Source organism: Schistocerca americana, chromosome 4, assembly GCF_021461395.2.
Source record: "Schistocerca americana isolate TAMUIC-IGC-003095 chromosome 4, iqSchAmer2.1, whole genome shotgun sequence".
Lineage (NCBI taxonomy): Eukaryota > Metazoa > Arthropoda > Insecta > Orthoptera > Acrididae > Schistocerca > Schistocerca americana.
In genome coordinates, this window is record NC_060122.1 from 834,906,225 (window position 1) to 834,929,746 (window position 23,522).

At 41.3% G+C, this 23,522-nt stretch overlaps 1 protein-coding gene across 1 annotated transcript in view; it reads right to left on the reverse strand.

The window, feature by feature from the left end:
- LOC124612576 (putative fatty acyl-CoA reductase CG5065) overlaps window positions 1-23,522 on the reverse strand; it is a 429,978-nt gene that overhangs the window by 283,858 nt on the left and 122,598 nt on the right. The window contains exon 2 of the mRNA XM_047140860.1: window positions 11,651-11,868. Coding sequence (XP_046996816.1) covers window positions 11,651-11,857 — 207 coding nt within the window. The 5' untranslated portion in view covers window positions 11,858-11,868. The remainder of the gene's footprint in view (window positions 1-11,650; window positions 11,869-23,522) is intronic.

Sequence of the window (23,522 nt, forward strand, 5' to 3'; positions counted from 1 at the left end):
AATTTTATAAGGGGGGCTATGCTCCAGACTGAACGCTGAAAGGCATAATCAGTCTTAAATGATGATGATGATGATGATGATGATAAAAATTTAAAAAAAATACAAAAATTCGACTGCTGAGTGGTCTCCTTTCTAGGGCAAATTACTTGAAAAAATGTTTTTTTCTTTCTTTCAATTAAGCCCCTTCTAATGGAGCTCAAATTTCACGCGTCTTACTGTAGCAAGAAATTCAACACAGCACGTTATGTGTTTCAATTTACTGTATACTTACAACTGTCAAAAGGACATGTTCCCACAGGTCGTCCTCGCATTTGCAGCCAATGCTGCTCTCCCCTCTACAGTGATTTTTACGTAATCTTTCATATACCTCGGCTCGTCTCGTAACTTTTAGCAAGACGATAGAATTCGCTACTCCCGTTCTTCAAATGTGTCGATGCTGACGCTGTGCACCACTTTTGTGACGATCCCAGACAGAAAATATTCAGAGGCGTGAGGTCAGGTGATCTCTGAAGCGAAGGTACAGGCTCGGCCTATACGCGATGGACCGCACTGGCGCGTCTTATGCTGTCTTACACCAGCAACACAACACGCCTCTAGTGTCTCATCATGCTACGTTGACGTGTTTTTACTACGTCACTTTCTTGACTCTGCCCGGGGACTTGGTGTTTGAGTTGTCGTCATCATCATTCGTGCAAGTGTCTAGACTGGACTGTGTAAAGGTTGGGATTTTGCACGGGCGCTGATCACCTCGCAGTTGAGCGCGCCACAAATCAAACATCATCATCATCATCATCATCTTGACCTTGTGTCTCTCTGTTCAGTACAAATTTTGCAATTGATTTTAAACATCCCGATGAGCTAGAAACTTGAAATTTCAAATATGCCTCACAACTGGATGATAAAACAGTAACGTTGGGGTACCAACCATTACCTGCAATACGCGAGGGGTTGGGGGTGAAAACGGGGTGACAAAGGAGCATAACGCAGAACACCGCTTGTCCAGATGTACTCCATGTGCGATGGTTCTGCTTAGCAGACTGCGTCACAGCCTCTACAGGCGCTATGAGCATAGATTAACTGCTGTAGAAAGAGTCTGCGACGGTTCATTTGATTTATAGGCGCACCTCTGTAACGCCTCGAGCAATTTCTATCGAACTTAACACACGTATCACTTGCAACCTGGAAAAAAAAATTACTCTGGCAATAAGACACCTCTAGCTCCCCTGTGGCTGAGCGTGCAGGTCGCAGGGGGCGGTATAAAAACAAAACGCAGGGATACCTGGAGCAATTTTAGCGACATCTGCTGTAAACATGACTCATTTTACTGCTTGTTTAGGGCTCCCTATCTCAGTCGGTACAACCAGAACCCTATAGTATTACAGTGTTGTCCGTTCGTCTGACTGTTTCTGTCTAACTGTTAGACGTTTCAATTTGTCACATACCAAGGTCCACTGACCTTTGGTGGTGTAACACATGTAAGCTTCTAAGTACACCCAATCAAAAGATATGGCTTTTTATGTGACCTATTTTGATTCTCGCAAACTCACTCATCAAAACCTGTAGGTACTTCCCGTTAGCCTAGAATCAGGACATGTGGGAACAAGAAAGACTTCACAGTACAAGCAAAGACAAAAAAATCAAAACAATGTTAATTTGTAATTACACACCAAAAAAATATTTCTTTTGTCACTTGTTATCCAACTTGAAAATTAAAATTAAAATTAAAAAATTCTTCATACTCTTGAATTCTCAGGATCTATAACTTGCCAGGCAAAAGTAGTGGAGACTGCCGATTCCCAAAACGGATGAACCGTCCACATACATGACTAGGTTTGCATTGAACTCTCAGAGCGCGCGTCTTACTCGCAGATGGTCCACTTTCTCGTCTGTGTGTCTGTTTTGTGCGGTAAAAATTTTGCAGTTGATTTTAAATTAACTTCCTCATGAGCTAGAGACTTGAAAGCTACATCGTAGCTCGGAACTGTATGATAATCAATATTAACTCGCCTTCTTGTCTGGTTAAAAAAAGGGTACTTTGTGTACGGCTACCATTTCCCCCGTTTCCAGTTCGAGTCGCAAATGGTTGGGGTGAACCACAGTGGCAGTTTGGTAAATTCTCTCCAATTTTTACCTTCACGTTGTTTCTTTTTTTTTTTTTTTGCGTGATGTACTTACAAGGGAACCTCCCCATCGCACCCCCCTTAGATTTAGTTATAAATTGACACGGTGGATAGGCCTTGAAAAACTGTACACAGATCAATCGAGAAAACAGGAAGAAGTGTGGAACTATGAAAAAATAAGCAAAATATACAAACTGAGTAATCCATGTGCATGATATGCAACATCAAGGACAATGTTAGCATATGGGCGCAGTGGTCCCGTGGTTAGAGTGAACAACTGCGGAACGAGAGGTCCTTGGTTCGAGTCCTCCCTCAAGTGAAAATTTTACTTTCTTTATTTTCGCAAAGTTACGATCTGTCCGTTCATTCATTGACGTCTCTGTTCACTGTAATAAGTTTAGTGTCTGTGTTTTGCGACCGCACCGCAAAACCGTGCGATTAGTAGACGAAAGGACGTGCCTCTCCAATAGGAACCGAAAACATTTGATCGCAAGGTCATAGGTCAACCGATTTCTCCACAGGAGAACACGTCTGATATATTCTTTACGACACTGGTGACGGCATGTGCGTCACATGACAGGAATATGTTGTCGACCCACCTAACTTGCACACTTGGCGAATGGGTAAAAAGATTCTTCTACCTTGCCCGATTTAGGTTTTCTTGTGGATGTGATAATCACTCCCAAAAAAGTGATGAAAACATAAGAGTTTGTCACATAAACTGCAATAAATGAATGCAAAAGTTTCACAATCGCACAGTTTTCCCTGTGCTCTGTCAAAACATATGTTTTTTACGTTTTCAAATGTTTCCATGCGTAGACCGTCAAATCCTGTATATGTCCAAGCAAATCTGAACATGTCCTGGAATTTTGGAGAGCAAAGTTGATTATGTGTGAGTGCCTGAACTTTGATAATTATCTGAAAATAAAAAATTAAACTTTTCACACCAGAGAAGATTCGAACCAAGGACCTCTCGCTCCGCAGCTGCTCACGCTAACCACGAAACCACGGCGCTCATATGCTGACACTCTCCTTGATGTTGCCTACCTTGCCCATGGACTACTCAGTTTGTATATTTTGCTTATTTTTTTCATAGTTTCACACAATTTCTTCCTGTTTTTTTTTATCGATCTTTGTTTAGTTTTTCAAGGCCTATCCCTGTGCCAACTTATAACTAAATCTGAGGGGGGTGCGATGGGGAGGTTCCCTTGCTAGCAGGAAGCAACATATTCGTTACCTCAGATGAATCGAAACTAAAATAAAGCTCAAATTTATCCGGGGTCTCAATTGTAATCTCATTAAAGCGTTTTAACATCAATTGAAAAATTCCGCACGCACAAAATCGAAAGGTAGAAAATAATTATTTAAGTAAAAATAAATTTTAATTCAACACGTTTTCAAATCGGACTGAAGAGTATAAAATAATTTTCCCTAGCACCACACAGGTAGTTCTGATAATTTGTGATAGTGAATTTTTAATAGCTAAGAAAATACCTGTAAGATTTTTAACGGAAAACGTGGATCTCATACAGTACATAACTGATGCATTAATAGTTCACCTCCTTACGATTACACTAAATAGTAATTGATGCATGAATTGTTCACCTCCTTACTATTACACTATTTAGCAACCGATTCATGTATAGTTCATCTCCTTAACATTATCTATTACGTGTGCCCCACGTTTTTAGTTTTAAATCTTACAAGTATTGTCAACGCTATTAAAAATTCACAATCACAAATTTTCGGCGATATCTGTATAGTGTGAGGAATCTCTATACGGTTAAGAGAAATTTGTAGTTTTCAGCCCGATTTAGGAACGTGTTACATTAAAAATTCATTTTTATTTGTATAATTATTACACTGAAGTCGGTGGCGACTCGAAACCGTACATTCAGAGTCACGTTGGAAATGGACCGCCTGCAGAGCCACGTTTACTGGATCGGTTTTGCTTCTAAGTTTCTGAAACCAGTCACAAGTCGCACTTTGCGTTTTTTATTGACCGATTCCACTACTCAAATGAACAAGAGCATCGTCAGAATATACAGTTTACAGTTGCCTCCCAGTTCTAAAGATTAAGCCTTGGATTCATTAACTCTAATCGGCGTTTTTTTTTACGAGTAATGCGTCAAATAGAAATTGAGAAACATCAGTTATTCTTTTTCGTTCGGTTTGGAAGTTATTAAGTGGATCTTAACTAATTTCGTTTACGCCATTCTGTTTGAAATACTGTAATATTTTGTCAGTGTAATCTTTTTCTTATAATAACTGCGTCGTATACCATTATCAGATTTTATCACTAAATCTCCTGCGTCCCGCAATTTTTTATGTAAAGTTTTATCTATGGCAAGTTCCGGTGTATTGGTAGTACTTGCATTTAGTGCACTATGTAGGGGTTTGTCCGTTTGTAAAGCAACTTTTGTTTCTTCATTTTTGTTTAATTTGGCGCAAATACAAACCACTCAGAAATTATATCTTTAATGTCTTTGTTCGATAAATTGCGCTTTCAGTGATGCTGAAGTCCTTTCTCCAATAAGGTAACCTCACTCTTGTTTAGCTGTATATTTGTTAAATTGACGTGCTTATCATAGAAATTAATTTGTGTTTCTGAGTCAGTTATGATACCATCGGTAGCGAATTGTAACGAGTTATAAACTTTCTTAAGTGAATTGCACTAGATTTATGTGTAGCACGTTAATGTAACAGTTATACAGTTGCTTTACAAACGAGCAAAGCCCTACATAATGCCCTAAATGTAAATGCTTCCAATAACCGGAATATAGAACAGTAAAAATTTTAAATAAAAATTTGCTAGATGCAGGAGCTTTGGTGATAAAATCTGTTACGGATAATACGGCAGTGTTATTATATGAAAAAGATTAAATTGACAAAACATTACAGTATTTCGAACAGAATGGATTAAACGAAATTAGTAAAGATACACTCAACCAGTTCCAAACCGAACTATAAAGAAAAATTGAAGCCCCTTAATTTCTATTTGATCCATCGGTAAAACGTAGATTAGAGTTAATGAATCCAAGGCTTAATCTTTAGAGCTGTCAGTCAACTTTAAAAGCAGTCTGTAATGCTGTCAGACAACTGAAAACTGTTGAAATAGGTCTATTGGGAGTTTGTTATTTGCATTTCTGGAATTTGTACATACTTCGTGTGGTATCAACGTTAGATACCACACTTGTTAGCAGTTGGAATATCGACCGCAGTCCGTAATAGATATATATCGCTGGACCCGCGAGTCGCGACTAGCGACGCTCCGCGGCTTGTATCAAGTTCCTAGCGAGATCTCGTCCACTCTTGCTAGGGACGTCAAGTAGGAATGTAGCATAGCCTTCAGCTGATAGGAAGCAACCTCTAACAAGGCGCTTAGTCAAGTATGGCGTAAGTAGTGCCTCTGTCGACATCTGTTTGTAATTATATGTATGCAGCATATGAAGAAGCCTGTAACACAAGTTAAGTACAATATATATAATTTTTTACCCACGACTACTAATTATTTCAGTCGTTGCAGATGCAGACTTCACTGCCAAACCTGTAATATAGGTTTCTATTTAGCATTGGCCACCTGTCATCATAACAACTGACGACGAGCATCATAACACTTTCTGGATGTCTCAAACGCTAAGCGACGATTTTGAATCGCTTACTATTCGCGCGTAGACTTTGGTCAGAGTAGTTGTGTCTCTGGGAGATTTGCTTGTTTTGTTATCGCTGCTTGGCAGCGAAAAGCGCGGGAGTTCTCTCGTTAGAGCAGTAGTGAGAAAGATGCCGAGCAGAGGACTCGTGGCAATGTAGATGTAAATTTAAGTGCATCTGTATTGATGTAAAATTAGTTGTATTTGAATGCTGTGAAACAGACGAGAAGGATTTGATTAGTGTTTTAGAATGAAAACTGTATGAAGAGGAATAAGGGTAATATTTTATTTATTGGCACTGCAGTCGCGAGTAGTTAGAATCATTATTGATTGAGACGTCCTTATCAAGGAAGTTTAGATTTTTCATTAAAGATTGAGTAATTTTCAGTGTAAGGTATTTTTCACAGTTATTAATTTTTTGTCTAATATTTGAGAGAGTAAGAGTTTGGTATCAATGTTGCCCTTTGTCAGTGTTAATGACTGTTGTAACATGGACTGCATACAAGTAATATATATCAGATAATTTAAAAACATCCTGGCAGATTAAGACTGTGCGCCGGACCGAGACTCGAACTCGGGACTTTTGCCTTCCGCGGGCAAGTGTTCTACTCGCTTTTAAGCTATGGGGAGGGGTCGTGAGTCGTGCTTGGGTAGATCAGTTGGTAAAGCACTTGCCCGCGAAAGGCGAACGTCCCGAGTTCGAGTCTCGATCCGGCACACAGTTTTAATCTGCCAGGAAGTTTCATACCGGCGCGCACTCCGCTGCAGAGTGAAAATTTCATTCTGGAATTTAAAAACAGCTTGTTAAAGGAATTTTTCTCGTAACAGCATTGTTCACATCCACGATCCAAGCCGCTTTTATTTAAAGTAGTGTCTCACTCAACGGTGTGTATAAAATAGTTTATTTGTTGTCTGGAGCACACTGCACTAAGCTCTCAGCTACTGTAGTGGACACACAGACAGCGGCAAGCACTAGCAATTACATTACGAGGTAAGATATATTCAATTTAGGATTAGTTTGCTACGAACATTATCGACGTACAGGGACCATTTCATGAGGAGCATTAACCCACGGGAACCACTTTGTTTAATTAAAGAGATTAATACTAAAGTTCAGGATCTAATCACTTTGCATATTTTTTGTTAATATTATAAAGCAGGGCAGGCAGATATATATTTGGTTTTTCTCGCAGTTGGAAATGCACAGTCACCCAAGGCTAAACAGCAGCAAAGTTACGACCAACCAATCAAGCCAGTACGAAATCTCAAATCAAACGAAAAGAATTATCAAAATAAACTTTCACTGTATACAGGGTGGTCCATTGATCGTGACCGGGCCAAATATCTAACGAAATAAGCGTCAAACGAAAAAACTACAAAGAACGAAACTCGTCTAGCTTGAAGGGGGAAACCAGATGGCGCTATGGTTGGCCTGCTAGATGGCGCTGCTATAGGTCAAACGGATATCAACTGCGTTTTAAAAAAAATAAGAACCCCATTTTATTACACATTCGTGTAGTACGTAAACAAATAAGAATGTTTTAGTTGGACCACTTTTTTCGCTTTGTGATAGATGGCGCTGTAATAGTCACAAACATATGGCTCACAATTTTAGACGAACAGTTGGCAACAGGTAGGTTTTTTAAATTAAAATACAGAACGTAGGTACGTTTTAACATTTTATTTCGGTTGTTCCAATGTGATACATGTACCTTGTGAACTTATCATTTCTGAGAACGCATGCTGTTACAGAGTGATTGCCTGTAAATAACACATTAATGCAATAAATGCTCAAAATGATGTCTGCCAACCTCAATGTATTTGGCAATACGTGTATCGACATTCCTCTCAACAGCAAGTAGTTCGCCTTCCGTAATGTTCGCACACGCATTGACAATGCGCTGACGCATGATGTTAGGCGTTGTCGCTGGATCACGATAGCAAATATCCTTCAACTTTCCGCACACAAAGAAATCCGGGGACGTCAGATCCGGTGAACGTGCGGGCCATAGTATGGTGCTTCGACGACCAATCCACCTGTCATGAAATATGCTATTAAATACCGCTTCAACCGCACGCGAGATATCTGCCGGACATCCATCATGTTGGAAGTACATCGCCAGAGAAACACCTTGCAGTAACATCGGTAGAACATTACGTAGGAAATTAGCATGCATTGCACTGTTTAGAGTGCCATCGATAAAATGGGCGCCAATTATCCTTCCTCCCATAATGCCGCACCATACATTAACCCGCCAAGGTCGCTGATGTTCCACTTGTCGCAGCCAACGTGGATTTTCCGATGCGCACTAGTGCATATTATGCCGGTTTACGTTACCGCTGTTGGTGAATGACGCTTTGTCGCTAAATAGAACGCGTGGAAGAAAATCTGTCATCGTCCCGTAATTTCTCCTGTGCTCGGTGGGAGAACTGTACACGACGTTCAAAGTCGTCGCCATGCAATTCCTGGTGCATAGAAGTATGGTACGGGTGCAATCGATGTTGATGTAGCATTCTCAACACCGACGTTTTTGAGAGTTCCGATTCTCGTGCAATTTGTCTGCTACTGATGTGCGGATTAGTCGCGACAACAGCTAAAACACCTACTTGGGGATCATCATTTGTTGCAGGTCGTGGTTGACGTTTCACATGTGGCTGAACACTTCCTGTTTCTTTAAATAACGTAACTATCCGGCGAATGGTCCGGACACTTGGATGATGTCGTCCAGGATACCGAGCAGCATACAGAGCACACGCCCGTTGGGCATTTTGATCACAATAGCCATACATCAACACGATATTGACCTTTTCCGCAATTGGTAAACGGTCCATTTTAACACAGGTAATATATCACGAAGCAAATACTGTCCGCACTGGTGGAATGTTACATAATACCACGTACTTGTACACTGGTGACTATTACAGCGTCATCTATCACAAAGCGATAAAAGTGGTCTAACTAAAACATTAATATTTCTTTACGTACTACACGAATATGTAATAAAAAATGCGGGGTTCCTATTTTAAAAGAAACGCAGTTGATATCCGTTTGACCTATGGCAGCGCCAACCATAGCGCCATCTGGTTTCTCCCTTCAAGCTAGACAAGTTTCGTTCTTTGTAGTTTTTTCGTTTGATGCTTATTTCGTGAGAGTTTTGGTCCGGTCATTATCAATGGACCACCCTGTATAATTGGTTTCTCTCGCAGGTGGAAATGGACAAAGACACGGAAAGCTAAACAACAGCAAAGTTACGACCAACCACTCAAGCCAGTACGGAATCTCAAATCCAACGAATAGAATTATTAAAAGAAACTTCCACTGTATATTCTGATGATGCTCTTGTTGATCTGACGAGCGAAACGGGTCAATAAAAGATACAAAGTGCGATTTGTGGCTATTTTCAGAAATTTAATTTTGAAACTCGTTGCCCCTCGTAATGGTTCTTTATTTACGTGACCATTACGGCACTCCAACCCCAGTTCTCGATACCAGTAATATCGTACTACTTTTCTGCGAAGTAACAGACATATTTTTCTGACAATATTCACATTTGGTTTTATTAATGTGTAGGTACTCCAATGTATCGATATATTACAGTGATATGGTTCTTGTGTGTATTAATTTCTGTGAGACTGTCATAATCTGTGACTTACTTGTAACCGTTTCGGCGCGAATGCGCAGAGAGCAGCCTTTGTTTCACTTTGCAGAAGTTGAGTTGTTATTTCGCTTTGTAAAAGAACAGTCAAGTCTTTTGTTTGGTTAAAGTGGAAATTAAATGTGTGAAGATTGATACAAAACTGTTTTCTTGATGATGTGACAATTAAGAAGTATATGTGAATTTACAAGAAGTTTAATAAAAATGTGGTTCGTGAACACCAAGTCAAAAATTATTTCTACCATACCATTGTTCTGATCTGGGATTGTTTGATCATTAAGAATTTGTTAGGTCTTCAAATATTGCTAAAATACAGATCTGGACCTTCTAGCAGTCAAAGTGGAATCACCCTAGAATCATCAAGATGAGCCATAACAACTTCGACGAAATGTACGTGGGAATCCATTCAAGATAAGTGCCAAAATTAATTACTTTTTTTACAGTGACTTCGTTGCTTCCATTCTGACGATACCATCCACAGTCAATAACTTTGTTGTTGCCCGATAAAGCGAACATATGCTGCGTGAGCAACATTATTAATCTGATTTCTAACCTACTTTGCAAGTGGTGGTATTGTTAGACCCTGCAGGCAAAGCCTGCTCTTGGTTTTTGCTTCAGTTGTCATTGTACAGGGTGATTCAAAAAGAATACCACAACTTTAAAAATGTGTATTTAATGAAAGAAACATAATATAACCTTCTGTCATACATCATTACAAAGAATATTTAAAAAGGTTTTTTTTTCACTCAAAAACAAGTTCAGAGATGTTCAATATGGCCCCCTTCAGACACTCGAGCAATATCAACCCGATACTCCAACTCGTTCCACACTCTCTGTAGCATATCAGGCGTAACAGTTTGGATAGCTGCTGTTATTTCTCGTTTCAAATCATCAATGGTGGCTGGGAGAGGTGCCCGAAACACCATATCCTTAACATACCCCCATAAGAAAAAATCGCAGGGGGTAAGATCGGGGCTTCTTGGAGGCCAGTGATGAAGTGCTCTGTCACGGGCTGCCTGGCGGCCGATCCATCGCCTCGGGTAGTTGACGTTCAGGTAGTTACGGACAGATAAGTGCCAATGTGGTGGCGCTCCATCCTGCTGAAATATGAATTATTGTGCTTCTTGTTCGAGCTGAGGGAACAGCCAATTCTCTAACATCTCCAGATACTGTAGTCCAGTTACAGTAGCACCTTCGAAGAAAAAGGGACCAAAAACTCTATTGGCTGAAATGGCACAGAAAACGTTCACCTTAGGCGAGTCACGTTCATACTGAGTTGTTTCCCGCTGATTCTCAGTGCCCCATACACAGACATTGTGACGGTTGACTTTCCCGTTAGTGTGGAAAGTTGCTTCATCACTAAACACAATCTTTGAAACGAAAGATTCATCTGTTTCCATTTGAGCAAGGATAAAATCACAGAAATCGATTCTTTTAATCTTATCAGCTGCAGACAGTGTTTGAACCAATTTCAGACGATAAGGTTTCATAACTAACCTTTTTCGTAGGACTCTCCATACAGTTGATTGTGGAATTTGCAGCTCTCTGCTAGCTCTGCGAGTCGATTTTCCTGAGCTGCGAACAAATGCTTGCTGGATGCGTGCTACATTTTCATCACTCGTTCTCGGCCGTCCAGAACTTTTCCCTTTGCACAAACACCCATTCTCTGTAAACTGTTTATACCAACGTTTAATACACCACCTATCAGGAGGTTTAACACCATACTTCGTTCGAAATGCACGCTGAACAACTGTCGTCGATTCACTTCTGCCGTAGTCAATAACACAAAAAGCTTTCTGTTGAGCGGTCGCCATCTTAGCATCAACTGACGCTGACGCTTAGTCAACAGCGCCTCAAGCGAACAAATGTACAACTAAATGAAACTTTATAGCTCCCTTAATTCGCCGACAGATGGTGCTTAGCTCTGCCTTTTGTCGTTGCAGAGTTTTAAATTCCTGAAGTTGTGGTATTCTTTTTGAATCACCCTGTATAATGTTCACCACTAATTATGAGACACCCTGCTGCAGATGTGAGAGTACGCGTAGATTCCCCTCCCCCCCCCTCCCCCCTCCCCGCCCCTTCAGCAGGTGACTCGCCGAGTGGACAGAGAACCATTAGTTGTGAGGCACCCTGTAGATATGAGAGTAGCCGTCGCTGCCCCCGCTTTCAGCAGGTGAACTGCCGGATGGACACGGGAGAGTGTTATTGAGAGACGTCGGCTCACCGGCAGCTGGACGATGTCGTCCCGGCGCTCGCTGGGCGACCGCCCTCGCTTGGGCCGCACCAGCACGAAGACGGAGCGCAGGTGGTCGCAGGCGTAGAGCAGCTTCTCCAGCAGCACCTTGCCCATGAAGCCGGTGCCGCCCGTCACCAGCACCGACCGGCCGTCGTAGAACGCCGAGATCTCGCTAGCGGGGCTGCTCTCTGCCATCTTAGCCTCTCCTGGAACCGCCAAAAGGTCACAGTCATACGTCAGGCAGCGCTAAAACTTAAGTCACAGTGTGTCCTAATTATATCGTTGCTTTTAGGAACGAACTGACCACTAAAACATCAGTCCAGAGACTTTCCTTCAGAAATATATCAACGACCTCTTTTTTTTCTTTTTCGGTTGAGGGGGGGGGGGGGAGGGGGGAGGGGGATTGAAGAGTCTTCTGCCTGGTTTGGTGCGGCTCGCCACGAATTCCTCTCCTGTGTTAACCTCTTCATCTCAGAGTAGCGCTTGCAACCTACGTCCTCAATTATCTGCTGAATGTATTCCAGTCTCTGTCTTCCTCTGCAGTTTTTACCCTCTACAGCTCATTCTAGTACCATGGAAGTCATTCCCTGATGTCTTAACAGATGTTGATGGTGTTAGGACAGCAACCAGCCACAAATTTCAGTTCCTTTATTCAAAGGGTACCGCTACCGGTTTCAAATCGTTCTGATTCATCCTCAGACGGTTTACGCGCTTTCTTTATGACATGTGGTGTGTTTCTTACAGTTTAATAGTCCTAAAATATAAATAATACATAATTACAAACACGCCACACACAAATGGTTGCGTTACAGATTTTCGTTGCATGTGACTTACGTGAAACGTCGGTTTGGAGTGTTTGTTTTCATAACATTCGTCCAACAGATGTAAATACATTCCCACTACATTCTTATTGTTGTTGGACGAATGTTATGAAAACTGTTTTGTTGGCGGAAGAGCCAACACCGTGTTACTAATGGAGGCCGAAATGCACGCGTTTTAGCTCACGCAGGCTGGCGTGAGGAGGGAAGAACTATACTGACGGTAGGTCTGGAGCTTGACAAGGAATTAGAATTCAGAAAGCGGACGAAATTAGTTTCATACTTAAATCCATTAAAGATGAACGTCGCTCTTGACGGTACATGAGTCACAATCTTATCTGCTCAGAATACTTTCTTGAAGTAACTGAATATGGCGTCTTGCTAGGTCCTAGCAAATGACGTAGCTGAAGGCTATGCTAAACTGTCGTCTCGGCAAATGAGAGCGTATGTAGACAGTGAACCATCGCTAGCAAAGTCGGCTGTACAACTTAGGCGAGTGCTAGGGAGTCTCTCTAGACTGACTAGGCCTGCCGTGTGGCGGCGCTCGGTCTGCAATCACTGATAGTGGCGACACGCGGGTCCGACGTATACTAACGGACCGCGGCCGATTTAAAGGCTACCACCTAGCAAGTGTGGTGCCTAGCGGTGACACCACAAAAACAAACACTCCAAACCGACGTTTCACGTAAGTCACATGCAACGAAAATCTGTAACGCAACCATCTGTGTGTGGCGTGTTTATAATTATTTAATTATTTATATTTCAGGACAATTAATCTGTAAAAAACACACCACATGTAATAAAGAAAGCGTGTAAACCGTCTGAGGATGAATCAGAACGATTTGAAACCGGTAACGGTACCCTTTGAATAAAGGAACTCAAAGTAAATTTGTGGCTGGTTGCTGTCCTAACAACATTCAAACAACAGACACGGTCTTCATCATGTTATCATATGGCAAAATTGCATCTTAAAAGATGTCCTGTCATCCTGTCCCTTCTCATTGTCAGTGTTTTCCACATATTCCTTTCATCTCCGATTCTGCGCAGCACCACCTCATTCCTTACCTTATGAGTCCACCTAATTTTCAACATTCGTCTGCAGCATCACAAATGCTTCGATTCTCTTCTGTTCCGGTTTTCTCACAGTCCATGTTCAACTACCATACAATGCTGTGCTCCAAACACATATAGCCGCGCGGTTTATTTATTTATTTTTTTATTTACACGTCAAGTTCCGTTGGACCAAATTGAGGAGCAAATCTCCAACGTCATGGAACGTGTCAGTACATGAAATTACAATATAAAAGTAATAAGAGATAAAAATAAATGTTCACGAACCTGAAAAAGTCAGTCCATAAGTTTAAGTAAACGCTAACAGCAATACAACAAGAATCAGCTTAATTTTTCAAGGAAGTCCTCGACAGAATAGAAGGCGTGACCCATGAGGAAACTCTTCAGTTTCGATTTTAAAGCGCGTGGATTACTGCTAAAATTTTTGAATTCGAGTGGCAGCTTATTGAAAATGGATGCGGCAGTATACTGCACACCTTCTTGCGCAAGAGTTAAGGAAGTCCAATCCAAATGAAGGTTTCATTTCTGCCGAGTATTAACCGAGTGAAAGCTGCTTATTCTTGGAAATAAACTAATATTGGTAACAAGAAACGACGATAAGGAATATACATATTGAGTCGCCAATGTCAAAATATCCAGACTTGTGAAGAGAGGTCGACAAGAGGTTCGTGAACTCACACCACTTATTGCCCGAACCGCCAGTTTCTGAGCCAAAAATATCCTTGTAGAATGGGAAGAGTTACCCCAAAATATATTACCATACGACATAAGTGAATGAAAATAAGCAAAGTAGACTAATTTTCGTGTCGAAGTATCACTCAATTTTGACACCGTTCGAGTAGTAAAAATGGCAGTATTAAGTAAGGGAGACCAAGAGATGAATACATTAAACAGATTCAGAAGGATGTAGGTTGCAGTAGGTACTGGGAGACGAAGAAGCTTGCACAGGATACAGTAGCATGGAGAGCTGCATCAAACCAGTATCTGGAGTGAAGACTACAACAACAACAACAACAACGAGTCTTTGAACAAGATCCTGAACGTGGGCTTTCCACGACAGCTTACAATCTATCTGAACACCTTGTCACGGTCCGCGCGGCTACCCCCGTCGGATGCTCGAATCCTCCCTCTGGCATGGGTGTGTGTGTTGTCATTAGCATAAGTTAGTTTAAGTTAGTTTAAGTAGTGTGTAAGCTTAGAGAACAATGACCTCAGCAGTTTGATCCCAGAAGATCTGACCACAAATTTAAAAAAAAAAACATATATTCTCAGAAATTTCTTCCTCAAATAGAAGCCTACGTTTTATACTAGTAGACTTCTCTTGGCCAGGAAAGCCGCTTTTGTCAGTGCTAGTCTGCTTTTGATGTCTTCCTTGCTCCGTGCGTCATTGGTTATTTTGCTGCCTACGTAGCAGAATTCCTCAACTTCATCGACTTCGTGACAATCAATTCTGATGTCAAGTTTCTCTCTGTTCTCATTTCCGCTACTTCTAATTACTTTCGTCTTTCTTCGATTTACTCTCAGCCCATATTCTGTACTCATTGGTCTGTCCATTCAGCAGATCATGTAATTCTTCTTCACTTTTACTCAGGATGTCATCAGTGAATCGTATCATTGATATCCTTTCACCTTGAATTTTAATTCAACTCCTCAACCTTTCTTTTTTGATCATACGCCAAGTTGAAGGTGCTGTAAGCACACACAGTCAGCGTATTGTGTACACCTGTGGTTGTAGAGTGGAAAAACTAACTGAATTAAGTGCCACGCTTTGGCATGGTCTTCTTTCTCTCATAGAAATCCATGTACTGGAGGCAGTGCATAACTCTTAGCGTTTGTAGTCTGTGGCCCGAACGGGTGGTGGCGCCAATATGTCCAGGGATAACTACACCCCAAATATAAGTAACAGGGAAACATCACCAATTTGACCTCACATTTTACGGACAAGAAAACACACTAGGAAAATAAAAGACGAGATAGACAAAATTTCCAAATGGTTCAAATAGCTCTGAGCACAATGGGACTTAACATCTGAGGTCATCAGTCTCCTAGAACTTAGAACTACCTAAACCTAACTAACCTAAGGACATCACACACATCCATTCCCGAGGCAGGATTCGAACCTGCGACCGTAGCGGTCGCGCGGTTCCAGACTGAAGCATCTAGAATCCCTCGGCCACAACGGCCGGCAAAATTTCCAGATGGTGTGATGAATGGCAGGTCGCTCTAAATGTGAAAAAATCTAAGTTAATGCGGATGAGTAGGAAGAACATACCTGTAATATTCTGATACAGTAATACTAGTGTCCTGCTTGACACAGTGGTTTAAATAACATGGGCGTAGCGTTGCAAAGCGATATTACATGGAACGAGCATGAGACAACAGTGGTAGGGAGAATTTTAGGAATGAGTGGTTCACCTGTAAAGAAGACCGCATGAAGGACGCTGGTGCGATCTGTTCTTGACTACTGTTCGAGTGTTTGGGATCCGCAGCAGGTCGGATTGAAGAAAGAGATAGAGGCAATTAGGATTCGGGCTGCCAGATTTGTTACCAGTGGGTTCGAACAGAACGTAAGTGTTACAGAGATGCTTCGGGAACTCAAATGGTAATTCCTGGACGATAGGCGACGTTCTTTTGTAGAAACAGTATTAAGAAAATTTAGAGAACCGGCGTTTGAAGCTGACTGCCGAAAGATTCTACTGCTGCAAACATACAATGCGAGTGTGGACCACGGAGATAAGATTCGAGAAATTTGGGTTCATATGGAGGCATGTAGATATCGTTTTCCCCTCGCTCTAGTTGCGAGTGGGACAGGAAAGAAAATGTCTAGCAGTGTACATCGTACTCTCCATGACGCACTGTACCGTGGCTTGCGGAGTGCCTAGGAAGGTGTAGATGTACACTAGTCCACGTCATCGACCTCGAGCGGAAATTTGGGCAATCATTTAGACAGTGCGCAGTTATGACTCTCTGAGAGTACAGTTTTTAAATTTTTCGCGTCCCGTTTGTTTGCCAATCGCGCCAATCTACCCCAGACCCGTAACACCCGAACGCGAAGCACTGTGCAGTGGGGTAACAACCTCTATTCGTATCATGTTTGATGACGAGAAAAGAGTAGGGCCTACGTGTCTCGAAATCTCTTCGAGAAAACATGTTACTCTATGCAAAAAATAACAGGTAATATGCGTACGAAATACGTCAACCTCACGCACATCTACGTTCGATTTTATTTTAACAGTATTCTCGTGCTGATATTCTGCAGCTATATATACGTCTCAACATCAAAATGAATTGTGAAATGAAGTTGATGATTTTCGGTTTGCAATTTTCCACACCATTCCAGCTTAAGAATAACGCTTCTCTTGCAAATGTACTTCACTTTAACAGTCCCAGCTTTAAAATCCAAGAAAATGACGCACAATGGTAATGCCAATAATCAAATGACACTACGCTACTTTTTTATTGGCACACTCACTCATTTTATTCGTTACTCTGCATTTGTGAATCGCAACGTTAAAATGTCCGAAACAAAGACATCTCTTGCACCAGCTACAGGTTAGAAACCGCGCACTTTGACACAATGAACAAACCATATTATCAATGTCAAAACAGTTCTTCAGAAACCTTTTACCGATACACTGTACAGTACTTCGCGGCTACAGTGCATCGGAGCGAGTGACAAACCGCGGGTGCACGCGAAATACGAGTATTAAAAGCTGTACTGTCAGAAGGTCGTAACTGCCTATATCACGGCCATAATTTTCTCGTGGGATCGATCGCTGCGGTTGATATCTTGGGAGTATGTTCTTTCCTCCTTAAAAAAGTGTCAAGTCAAGCTGGCGACGTTTCATTGTAAGTACCCCAACACTACTGCCAGCTAGAGTATAAAACCTGCGTCTCACAGTAATGCAGCTAGCGACATTTTCAGAGTACTTCTCCCCTCGATTTTCTGTGTTTTCTTTCACTTCATATGAAACTGGGGGAAAGGGAGTGGGGAAACGGAATAGAAAGCTACAGGTCTCCTCCGCTCTATGCGGTTTTGGATTAGACACGACAAATCTTCTTCGTTTTTAATAATGCCTGAAGAAAATACATAGACAATCCGAGTGTTGCTGTTTACTAGGCTTCATGCCTGTGAATAAAAAGCGAAGGTCAGTGACTCAGTGAAGACCTATTGTGGCAAGCTGTAGCGGGAGAAGCTCTTTATTCTGCAACGAGCAATTGTTCATCACGTGAGATCAGCAGAACTGCATGTCTTTCTTGTGTAGTAACATTCAACGGAACAAAGGAAAAGAACATTAGTGTTACTGACCAATGGTACTGAAACATGTACCCTCACCGAAAGAGAATTATCAAGGCTGCAAACATCACAGATGAAATTTCTTAGATCCACCATCCAGAAGACCAAGATGGACAAGTTAAGGAATGAGGAGGTGAGGAAAGAAGTCGGAATAAAGACATCCCTATTAGATCGAACTGGCGCATCTAGACTTCGATGGTGCGGGCATGTGATGAGAATGGAGCCAACGAGAACAGCCAAAATAAATTTGGAAAGACAGGTGGATGGGAAAAGACCTCAAGGAAGACCTCAAACCGATGGATGGACTTGATTAAAGCTGATCCAGTGACCAGAGGGTGCACAGTAGATGATGTTCTCTCTGAACAGGTGTATTTGGACAGGACGAAGTGGAAGAGGCTCATTACCAATACCCAGGGAACTGGAACTGTTAAATGATGATGAGTGCTATGCACCAGTTTTGTTTGGGGAACAAAACATGAATTTTATAACCGAGTTATATGCTTAACAGCTTGTTTACAACTGGATTAGGTGATATAATTTCATTCATCATACTACATGTTTCGGGAAAGCCTGCAACTTTGTCATCCAAGGCTTAAATAATGACAACTGCACAAGTTATTTATTAAGTAATTGGTGCAGTTTTCATTATTTAGATCATGGATTAGGTCATTCCGCACAATTCAGCATAGAAATGTCTTTTCTTACTTTCAAAAACTGTAAATAATCGGCTTAAGTAATAAAAAACATCTAAAACAACAAGAAAACTTCCAAATTCAAAAGGCAATCACAGAAAAGAAAACATATAATAAATGACCAAACAAAAATTAGCAATGAAATTTTATTTAAAACAAAAATACGATAGATAAACAACAAACACTTTAGATACCACAAAAAATGACGGACCAAACAATATACCCGCCCATGATTACCCACCACACGAAAGTCAGGACATATCATCCCGCCGTTACACACACACACACACACACACACACACACACACATACAGAGAGAGAGTGAGAGAATAATAGCAGACGCTTCGCTTCCACAACCACCAAAACAAAAGATAATCACGTACCGCAACATCAAAACAAAGTAGATAAGTGTAAGTGGACATATACAACATGAAAACAAAAATATATTACTTGTCGGTGAAGGGCAGTGTACTTGAATTAATAAGCGTTTGTGTGAAACTTTATGTTATGGTATGATGGTAGAATAACACACTTCAGATGCAAAAATTAACTTTGTACTAAACATTTTTGTCCCACATCGCCACATGAAGATCAACAGTGCTACGATCCTCAGACCTCTTGCAGAATTTTCCCTGCATTACTGTGCTCAGCTGCAGCCACACATCCATCTAACTCTTAAATTTTTTAAAACGGCATCCACCAACGTGCCATTAGGCTGCAGTCTCGGTATTTTCTTTTGTCTTGGCATCCAGCACAGGACTTACCGGTTTCACCCACCATCCACTCGTCTAACAGCACGTGCCGCCAACCTCGGTCCAGTTTTCGTCACACTTGTGACTTTGTGTTCCGCTCCAGTCTGCTTCCTGACCCCCTTATTCACTCTCCTGCCTTCTCCCACAATAATTCCAAACACGCACATCTCCAGCGATCGTTGAGCGCCTCTCAGATTCAGTAGTTTTTGGAGTAAAAGTTTATACATCAGATTCATCAGCCAAAACTCGTAATATACACTGATTGTAAACTTTCCTTCCCACACAAATCTAGTAGTAAGCTTAGATTTGGAAAGCGCATGTAGTTTACCAAAATCCGATGGATCTTCTTTATCTCTTTTATCAACCCTATCTGGTACGGATCCCACACCGGTGAGCAGTATTCAAGCAGTGGGCGAACAAGTGTACCGTAACCTACTTCCTTTGCTTTCGGACTGCATTTCCTTAGGATTCTTCCAATGAATCTCAGTCTGGCATCTGCTCTACCGACGATTAATTTTATATGATCATTCCATTTTAAATCACTCCTAATGCGTACTCCCAGATAATTTGTGGAATTAACTGCTTCCAGTTGCTGACCTGCTATACCGCAGCTAAATGATAAAGGATCTTTCTTTCTATGTATTCGCAGCACATTACACTTGTCTACATTGAGATTCAATTGCCATTCCCTGCACCATGCGTCAATTCGTTGCAGATCCTCCTGCGTTACAGTACTATTTTCCATTGTTACAACCTCTCGACATACTACAGCATCATCCGCAAAAAGCCTCAGTTAACTTCCGATGTCATCCACAAGGTCATTTATGTATGTTATGAATAGCAACGGTCCTACGACACTCCCCTGCGGCACACCTGAAATCACTCTTACTTCGGAAGACATCCCTCCATTGGGAATGACATGCTGCGTTCTGTTATGTAGGAACTCTTCAATCCAATCACGCAACTGGTCTGATAGTCCATATGCTCTTACTTTGTTCGTTAAACTCCACTCTTTGTGACGTCTGTCTGCAGTAGGTGCAAATACTGTCATGTTACTAGGATTGAAGTGCATATTCTTCAGTATTCTAACAAATGATCAATGAGCACCCTGTTTCCCCAGGGATGTTAGCACAGATTTAGTTGACGCCGAGACGCTTTTCACTGCAAATTTTCTGGTCTGTTCATGAGAACTAGCATTAGTACAGTTTTATGAGGTATTTAGTTGGTTAACTGCATATCGTCCACACATATGTACAGTCCAGTACGTGGACACGTCGTACTACAATTTAGTTTTGCATGTTACTAGTTAAACGTTCTTAAATTTTACTTCAAATGTGAACGTATAAGTCTTCCATACGAGCCAAAACATTATGATCTCCTGCTTAATAGTATGTCTGTCCGTCTTTGGAACGAAATACATCACTGATTCTGCGTATATGTATCCGACGGTTTGTTCGTAGGTTTGTGGTGGTATGTAGCATCAGATCTCTACGCACAGGTCGCGTAATTCGCGTAAATAATGGGGCCGCTGATTTGCGTACGCTGTGATGGCGCCCGCTAGCGACTCAGATGGGTCCCATAGGATTTATGTCAGGCGAATCTGGTACCGAGACTTCACTGTGACGCTCCTCAGACCACTATACCACTGTTCTGGCTTCGATACACGGACAATAACACTGCTGGACATCAAGCAGGGATGCAGGTGGCTCGGAGCTGTCGGTGTGTCTTCGATCACTACCACTGGTCCCAGAGAAGCTCTGGAGGATGCCTGCCTTAACATAATACTGGTGCCACCAGCCTGCGCCCGTGGCGCGCTGCACGTTTCGAGCCGCCGTCCACCTCGACGACGGCGTTTGTGGAGACGACCATCGACCTAGTGTAGCAAAAATATGATTCGCCCAAAGAGCCGACACGTTTCCACTGATCGACGGTCGAATCCCGATGGAGTCGTGTCCACTGTGTAGCGGGACTTTGAATTTCGCCGCGCTACACTCGTTCCCTCAGACAAAAATATCCCGTCGCAGCGGTATGAGCGCTCGACGGCAGAGGAAATACCAAAATTGTAACTTTTTTTGTTTTCTATCCATTGTCTCTTGATAGCCGAAGCTTAAGGGGCTCCGGAAAGGCTCAAAATCATGAAAGTTCAATTTTTACTTTTTTGCGTTTTCTGAATCTGCAGACTATTTATTACCTTTTAATAGATATATAATTTATTCAATTCCGAAGACTACAACTATTTTTAAATTTTTTTTTGAAATTTGTTCCACATGGGCGTGACCCACTGTGGCGCTGTTAAACTGCTGTCAAATGGTGTTGTTATTAACGTCCGTGTTCATCAGGTACATTTTAGTGATGTGAGATAAAGTATGTGTTGTGGCTAACCTGTGATGGTTCAATATATATCGCTGGTGTGATTGTCGATTGTTTCATGTTTATTTACTCTGTCGTTATCTCGAAAATATTCGTAATTAATTCTGTTTCTTGAGTCTCTGTTTTGTTGAAGTATAATAATGAGTAAAAGTAAAGTTATTAGAAATCCTCTGAAGGCTTTTAAGAAAAGGAGAAATGTTGGAAAGCCAAAGGTATGTGTTATTACTCTAAACAATAAAGACGATAACCAAGTGAGTGAACCTAACCTCTCAAGTACACCTGCCCATAGCAGTCAAAGTGGGAAAGAAAATACTTCACAGAAGAAGCTTGGTTCAATGAGTGAAAACTATGAATGTTTTATGGGCGAATCGGATGTGAATGAAATATTTGATATGTCGGTTCTCAAAAGAATTTTTTCAAACTGTGTAAGATGTATTCATTGTACTGAAGTCGGTCTGGAACTCTCCATAATAAAGCACGTAGGACTTGCTAGTGAAATACAACTGAAATGTGATAAGTGTTCATACATGGCCACCTTTTGGAACAGTGTTGCAGTAACTGCAACTGAAGAAAACGGTAGCAAAATCTACGAACACAACAACGAGCGATGCTTGCTTTAGACAAGGAACGCCTTCGGGCTGCAGACAGGGCTGTAAAGAGTCTAGAAATACAAGCAAGAGTAAACAGGAGGAGGAACAAGAGGAAGCTGGAGGAGGAGTTTGCAGAGGATGAAGATAATCCATCCTATGGACCTGGAATGCACTAAAAAGTTAATCCAATCTTTGTCGCTCGATTCCCAAAACTTTTACTTTCTCATACTAATTACATGTTTTCTAAGGCTCTTCCAAACATATTTGTTTCAAACTTTCAGTAAATGTTACACAGTACCTTCTGCATAATTTAACACAGCCTTTTTCCAAAAAACTGTATATTTTTGAATATATAAATAAAAATTGCAAAAAAATGTTGTGAATTTTCATTACAATTGAAAAAAAATCATCTTTAATAACTGAACTAAAATTTTGTAAAATCCCCGTGTTAAGTTGTAGCCCATATTCCAATAAATAATCTGTAAAAAGTTCAACTTCCTACCTCAAATACTTTGTGAGGAAAGATGTAATTTATAAGCGTTATTTTAACATTGCAAGTATAGGGCGTTCTGGAGCCCCTTAAGGCAGACGTGATCTGATGCTGACGTAAAAAACTTATTAGCTAGTCTTGATCTGATTTTAATATGTAGACATATTGTGGAAGTTGTTAAGAAATTCGGAGGATGGAAGTAGCAAAGTGAATTAAATTGCATACAGTATCAAGATGATTTTAATTGGTATAAATTAGTGATTCCTGGACTATTGCAAGATTTCGGAGCAGATTTTTCACGCAGAAATGAAGGAGATTTTTGAAGACCTGGACGCCGCCCAAAAGAAGATAAGTTAACCTGGTAAAGGATGATCTCTCATCTACGCCACTTCCCCCTGTCAGTTACATTCTGTTATTCTCTGTTTCTTTTCAGTAATTTTTGTAGTGGAAATTGGTTTTTAACTTTTGCTCAAAAACGCCACAAGGACCACCCCAACAATAGCTTTTCTGTAATACGAAGTCCGATTTGCTTTTCATTCTTTCCCTTTTTCACGGTCTCTCTTCTCCCATTTATTTTTTTATTAACCACTACAACTGCAATAGAACTGACGACGTCGTTGCGTTAACGTGTGAACCCATAGAAGTGGTCTGCTGCAGAGCCCCATGTTCAACAATGTACGGTGTGCTCCAAAGCACTCGTGTGTGCACCAGCATTGTGCTCTTTCGGCAGGGATGCCACAGACCAACGTCTATCCCACTTTACAGAGCAGACAAGCCTCC